Source organism: Nicotiana sylvestris, chromosome 4, assembly GCF_000393655.2.
Source record: "Nicotiana sylvestris chromosome 4, ASM39365v2, whole genome shotgun sequence".
Lineage (NCBI taxonomy): Eukaryota > Viridiplantae > Streptophyta > Magnoliopsida > Solanales > Solanaceae > Nicotiana > Nicotiana sylvestris.
In genome coordinates this window covers 104,235,857-104,242,594 of record NC_091060.1, presented here as the reverse complement: position 1 = coordinate 104,242,594, position 6,738 = coordinate 104,235,857, and the positions used below count along the sequence as shown (strand labels likewise).

At 39.4% G+C, this 6,738-nt stretch overlaps 1 protein-coding gene across 1 annotated transcript; it reads right to left on the bottom strand.

Moving 5' to 3' along the window:
* Window positions 1-5,795: 5,795 nt before the first annotated feature.
* On the bottom strand, window positions 5,796-6,499 carry LOC138889941 (uncharacterized). Its single transcript, XM_070173288.1, has 2 exons — window positions 6,174-6,499; window positions 5,796-6,078 (listed from the first exon to the last, which is right to left on the bottom strand). Exons 1-2 carry the CDS (start codon window positions 6,497-6,499, stop codon window positions 5,796-5,798), a joined length of 609 nt encoding a protein of 202 aa, XP_070029389.1.
* Window positions 6,500-6,738: the final 239 nt, after the last annotated feature.

Here is a 6,738-nt window from a genome sequence, read left to right as displayed (position 1 = left end):
TTGTTTTGTGTGTTTTATTGATTGTTTGCTGTCTATTATAGCTTGTATAGTCGTTTAAATAAGTGTCGTCAATTAATCTGTTAAAATTAGAGGAAACGGGATAGTAGTTCATTAATGTCCTCCATGTATGTTTGCCAGCCTTACATTTGTATGCTAACTTGTAATGAACCTGTGGAATGTGTTCAGTTATGTCTTGGAACTAGACTGCTCATTCATTCAGTAACCCCATGATCTTCATAGTTTGCCATGGAAGCCTGTTCATTACTGCTTTGATTTTAGCCTGTTGGTTGATTGCCTGTTTGCATTTTTGACTCTGAGTTGGTCAGGTTTGGGTCCCAATGTGACCAACTCATTTGGTTTGATTGACACCCCTTTGTGATCTGATTTTGAGTTGAACTTAGTTTAGGAATTGGATATAACTGTAGAAATCTAACAGATCAACCTGAAATCAGTGTTGAGTTTAAGTTTATACAATTAGTAATCAGTGATTTGCTAAATTTAGAGGGGTTTTTTATATACTGACAAGCAAGGTTTAGGGTAATACAATAATATGCAAGGGTTAAGGGGTAATTTTGGGAGTTTAGTAGGATGTTAACAGGTTGTAAAGCTAAGGTCTGCCTAGGGGTCATTTGTTAAACTTAGTTTAATCGTCAGTGGGGTACATAACATGAGGGCATGAGTTTATTTGAATACTATAATCCTTCCCATGACTCTTGATTAAAACAAATAGGACAAGCATGGGGAACAATATAGTGGGCATCAATAAAAGACATTTAGGCATGGGGAATTAAGGGGTATGGGCAGAATAAAGGCTGAAGGTATCAAGGCAGCTGGGCTGGTCTAGTTTTTGCTTATAAATAGGCTGATTTAGAACAAAAAAGGGGCTGGACATTTTTTAGTTTTCAGAGAAAAAAAAAGCAAAAACAAGGCTGGTCTTTCAACCTTTAGCAGGACAGTCTGTTTTGAGAGTGATATAGAGTTAAGATTGAACTGGATTTTGAACATAACAATTAGAGGCTACTGTTTTTTGCATCTGTTTCCTTCTCCGCCTTGCTTGTACCTGTTTGGGTATTGCTGGGTTGCAAACTGGACTCCTTGTTTTGGTTTTAAAGATCTGATTGTTGGGTTTTGTTGCTGCTGATTGCTGTTTTTCTGTTGTTGCTGTTTGCTGTGAATGATACTACTCAACTGATCATTCCCTTTTTTCTTCTGGATCTCCCAATACCAGGTACACCACTTATAGTCTGGTACTCTGTCAATGTAAGCTGAAAGTTGAAACATGAATATAGAAGTGAAGAGCTGAAGTTGCCTCTTTCGAATTTGCTTCAGTTGTGTATTGAACCTTGAGTTGTATATATAGTAGTTCATATCTTCTATTAGGATAATGAAAGTAGTCATCATGCATAACTAGACACCCACATATGGCAACTTAATGGCTCATTATCTATGTATGTTATTAGCTAGAAAAGAAGCGATGGTGTAGTAAGCAATACCCTGATTTTTTAGCTGTGTTTGTGGTTAGCATATCTTCTAATGCATGTTAAGTGTTAAACTGTCCATTGTTAGTTAATATCACTTCATTTAGCAGGCTACCTCGTTATAACTTACAACAATAGAGTATACAACACCAGTTTTCATTTCTGCCTTATAAATGTTGGGCCTGAATCGAATGAACTGACCAGGCCCTTATCGGAAAAGAAGTGGCCCAGGTCCAGTCAATACAGTGTGCGTGGGCCTGGGCCCATAATATCCAAACGACTGCCCATATATGCGTTCATGTTTCAGATTTTGCAAATCATATTCGGAACCCAACTATAACTAACTTGTAAGCATGTAAATAAAGTTGGACCATTTTTCTTTTTGCATTATTAGAGACAAACTTAATAGAAAACATAGCCACTATAGGACGACCTTTTAAAATAAAATGAGGCGCGCCTCGCCAAATAAATCACACATAGCTGGGCCCTCAATAAATACATAACCATTGACTAGACTTTAGATTTGGCCGTTTAGTGAATATTTCACGGCCTTTTTCTAAAATAACAATACGTAGTTTCTTTAGGACGCGTCTTAATTAATCTTACCTTCTTAAATATGGGTGTGCATTTATGTGACCCAAATCCAAATCTCAACGGAGTCGAAAATGTGTCTCTAATCACGGGTACATTGATTGTGACGTGGCTCGAGATGCGTTTCCACAACGTTGCCAATTCCCCAAAAAATAATAATAACAATAATAACAATAAATAACGAATGAGACGAGCCTCGGCAAACAAGAATACCCAAAGTGCGGGGCCCCTCAACGGATAGTTATTTCGAGTACTTAGATTCCGGGACGAACCGTTTAGCAAATTTCACGGCCCTACCCAAAATAATGATACGCTCGTCGCTTTAGGCGCGTAATTAATAATGTTATCTTCTTAATCTTGGGTGCACATTTATGTGACCCAAATCCAAATCTCAACAGAGTTGAAATATACCAACAACCACGAGTGCATTGATGTGACGTGGTTCGAGATGTGTTTCCACGATGTTGCAATTCTTGATAAAAATAATAGTAATGATAAAAGCGGTTAAAAGTTAAAATTCACACATAGGTTCAACAAGTATTAAATCAGATAATCAAGCCAAATATGACAGTTGAGCGAACGTGCTAGAACCATGGAACTCGGGAATGCCTAACGCCTTCTCCCGGGTTAACAGAATTCCTTATCCGGATTTCTGGTTCGCTGACTGTTAAACAGTCATTCTTTTCCTCGATTCGGGATTAAACCGGTAACTTGGGACACCCTAAATATCCCAAGTGGCGACTCTGAAATAAATAAACAAATCCCGTTTCGATTGTCCTTTAATTGGAAAACTCCTTCACCCCTTGCGGGGACGAAAACAGGAGGTGTGACAATCGGTATCTAACAAACTAAACAAACTCACGCAAATGAAACCAGATCATAGAATGAAACAAATATTACAAAAATAATAGGACAAATAAAACACGTGACTATCAAAATGTGCAAGTAAAACAATTAAAGGCAAGTAGCAAATAAGCATGGAGTCATGGAAGGGACGAACAAATTAGTACGAGAATAATTTAATGACAAATAACACTTACGGCATAAAAGTAGAATAAAGCATGTAACAATTAAGGCATGGAACAAGATAATTCATGAAATAACGAAAAACATGGAAAACAGATATCTTGACGGCGTATATACACTCATCACCTCGCATATACCCCATTTTCTCACATGATCCACACAACACATAGTTTAAAAATTTCTAATTTCCTCAAGTCAAAGTTAGATCCAATACTTACTTCACTCCGCAATCAAATCAAAGCTCAATCGGGGCCTTTCATCTAGAATTAGCCTCCACACCAATCAAATCTAACCAAATAGAGTTCAAACAATTCAAAATAAGCTTTATAAACTACCTACGAGTGAAAAAGTAATCATTAATATTTTTGGAAAAAGTCAACAAAAATCAACCCCGGGTCCGCTTGGTCAAAATTTGAGATTCGGATCAAAATCTGAGATTCCATTCACCCTCGAGCCTGGTTATGCGATTAGTTTTGAACTACGATCTCAATTTGAGGTCTAAATCTTAATTTCTCAAAATTTTCTTATTTCTACCTAAATCCATAATTTCTACCATGGAAAAGCATAGATTAAAGGTTAACATTAATTGGTGTTTATGGAAATAGAAGAAAATAAGTTAAAATCTACTAACCTATGAAGTTGGGATGAAAAACCTCTTCAAAATCGCCTCTAGGCTTAGCTCAAACTTGAAATTGGTGAAAAATGGGATAAATCCTGACTCTGAGACATTTAAATCACTGGGCGTCAGGCTTTCTTTGCGTTCGCAAAGGCCTAACGCGATCGCAAAGGGTTTAGGGTTTAGGGTTTAGCGAACACGAAGAGCAGTGGCCCAAGTGTCCTTCGCGATACGCGTTTGTGATGGCGTGTCCCCCGGCCTTCACGTTCGCGATCCTAGGTTCGCATTCACATAAAGCATCTTACCAACTCCCCCAGAATCCCATGGCCTTATGCGTCGCGAGAGGCTGGTTGTGTTTGCGAAGGGTAAACCCCCCCAGTGCTTCGCGTTCGCGACCAATCCATCGCGTTCGCGATGAAGGAATCTGCCCCAACCCTAACTTCCCTTTCGCGATCACGAAGCACAATGCACCTGACACCAGAAAACCAGCTGAAGCTGCCACGTCTAAGTCCAAATATGACCCGTAGCCTATCCGAACCTCACACTAGCCCCTCGGTCTCCAAACCAAACATGCACACAAGTGTAATAACACGATAAAAACTCGCCCGCACGATCAAAACACCAAAATAAAACCTAGAGCTATGAATCAGACATCAAAATTCATGAAATTTTCAAAGAAACTTAAGAACTTTCAAATTCACAACCGAACATCCAAATCACATCAAATCAACTCTATTTTGCACCAAATTTTACAGACAAGTCATAAATAGTAAAATGAACCTATACCAAGTCTCGGAACAAAAATATGAACCCGGTAGCTATAAAGTCAACCTATGGTCAAACTTAAAAAATTTTAAACCTTCAAATTACTAGTTTTCAACAAATCACATTAAATCAAGTTAGGAAATTCCGAATTCAATTTCGGGCATACACCTATGTCCAAAATCATGATATAGACCCATCAGGACCGTCAAAATATCAATCCGGGTCTGTTTACTAAAGATGTTGATCATAGTCAACTCAAATTATTTTTATGGATAAAATTCATATTTTCTTCAATTTTTCACATAAATTTTCCAAAATAAGACACGGACCATGCACGCAAATCGTTGAACATTAAACGGAGCTAATAGAATTCTCAAAATATGGAAATAATGGCTAAAACTCAAAATGACCTATAAGGTCATCACATTCTCCACCTCTAAAACAAACTTTCGTCCTCGAACGAACATAGAAAGGTACCTAGACTAGTGAAAAGGTGCAGGTATCTACTCTGCATGTCGTACTTAGACTCCCATGTGGCTGCATCAATCGGCTGATCTCTCCACGACACTCTAACAGAAGGATAACTCTTAGACCTTAACTTCTGAAGCTGTCGTGCTAGAATGGACACCGACTCCTCCTCGTAAGCCAAATCCTTGTCCAATTGGACTGTGTTGAAATCTAATGCATGGGATGGATCACCGTGATACATTTGAAGCATAGAGACATGGAACATCGGGTGAACTGCTAATAAGCTAGGTACTAATGCAAGCTTGTAGGCCACCTTACCAACTCTCTCAAGAATCTCAAAGGGTCCGATATACCTAGGGCTCAACTTGCCCTTATTTCTGAACCTCATCACACCCTTCATGGGTGAAACCCGGAGCAAAACCCTCCCTCCAACAATGAATGCAACATCACGGACTCTATGATTGGCATAACTCTTCTGCATAGATTGAGGTATGCAAAGTCGATCGTGAATCATCTTGACCTTTTCTAAGGCATCTTGAACCAAATCGATACCAACAATCGAGCCTCCCCCTGCTCAAACCAGCCTACTGGCGGATGACACCACCTCCCATATAATAATCATAGGGAGCCATATAAATGCTCAATTAGTAGTTGTTATTGTAGGCAAACTCCGCAAGCAGCAAAAATTGATCCCAAGAACCCCCGAAATCCATAATGCAGGCACAAAGCACATCCTCCAATATTTGAATGGTGCGCTCGGACTGTTCGTCCGTCTGAGGTTGAAATGCTATACTCAACTCAAACCGTATGCCTAAATCACGTTGTACAACCCTTCAGAAGTGCGATGTGAACTATGTACCCTGATTATAAATGATGGACATAGGCACACCGTGAAGACGAACGATATTGCCGATATAGATCTCCACCAATAGCTTTGAAGAATAGGTAACTACCACTGGAATGAAATGTGCCGACTTGGTCAACCTTTCCACAATGATCCATACTACATCAAATTTCTTCGAAGTCTGTGAGAGCCCAACAAGAAAATCCATGGTAATATGCTCCCAGTTCCACTCGAGAATCTCAAGCCTTTGAAGCAAACTGCCATGCCTCTGATGCTCATACTTTACCAAGCTACATATGCAACTATTTATTTCTTCATTCTTCTCCACCAATCATGCTACCTCAAATCCTGATATATCTTGGTGGCACTTGGATTAATGAAATACCATGAATTGTGGACCTCCTCAATAATCAACTCATGAAGCCCATCCACATTGGGCACATAAATCTGACCCCCCATCCGCAACACCCCATAATCTCCAATAGTAACCTGTTTGACACCATTGTACCACACCGTGTCCTTAAGGAGAAGCAAATGGGGATCGTCATACTTACGCTCTCTGATGTGCTCATACAAAGAAGACTGAGAAACTATGCAAGAAACAACCTGACTAGGCTCTGAAATATCCAAACTCACGAACTGATTGTCCAAAGAATGAACATCTGATATTAGCAGTCTCTCACCAACTAGAATATATGCAAGGCTACCCATACTCATAGCCTTTCTATTTAAGGCATCGGCCACCATATTGGCCTTCCCGGGATGATACAAAATGGTGATATCATAGTCTTTCAATAGCTTTAACCACCTCCGCTACCTCAAGTTGAGATCCTTCTGCTTGAACAATTACTATAGACTCCGATGATCCGTGAATACCTTGCATGATATGCCATAGAGGTAATGCCTCCAAATCTTCAGTGCACGAACAATGGTTGTCAACTCTAAGTCAT

Bases quoted from the DNA above. Each gene is read 5' to 3' on its own strand.
- LOC138889941 (XM_070173288.1), bottom strand. From the start codon at position 6,499: ATGGGTAGCCTTGCATATATTCTAGTTGGTGAGAGACTGCTAATATCA. The intron at 6,079-6,173 runs GTATTTCATTAA...TTGCATATGTAG, and splicing joins GAGGAGGTCCACAATTCATG to CTTGGTAAAGTATGAGCATC.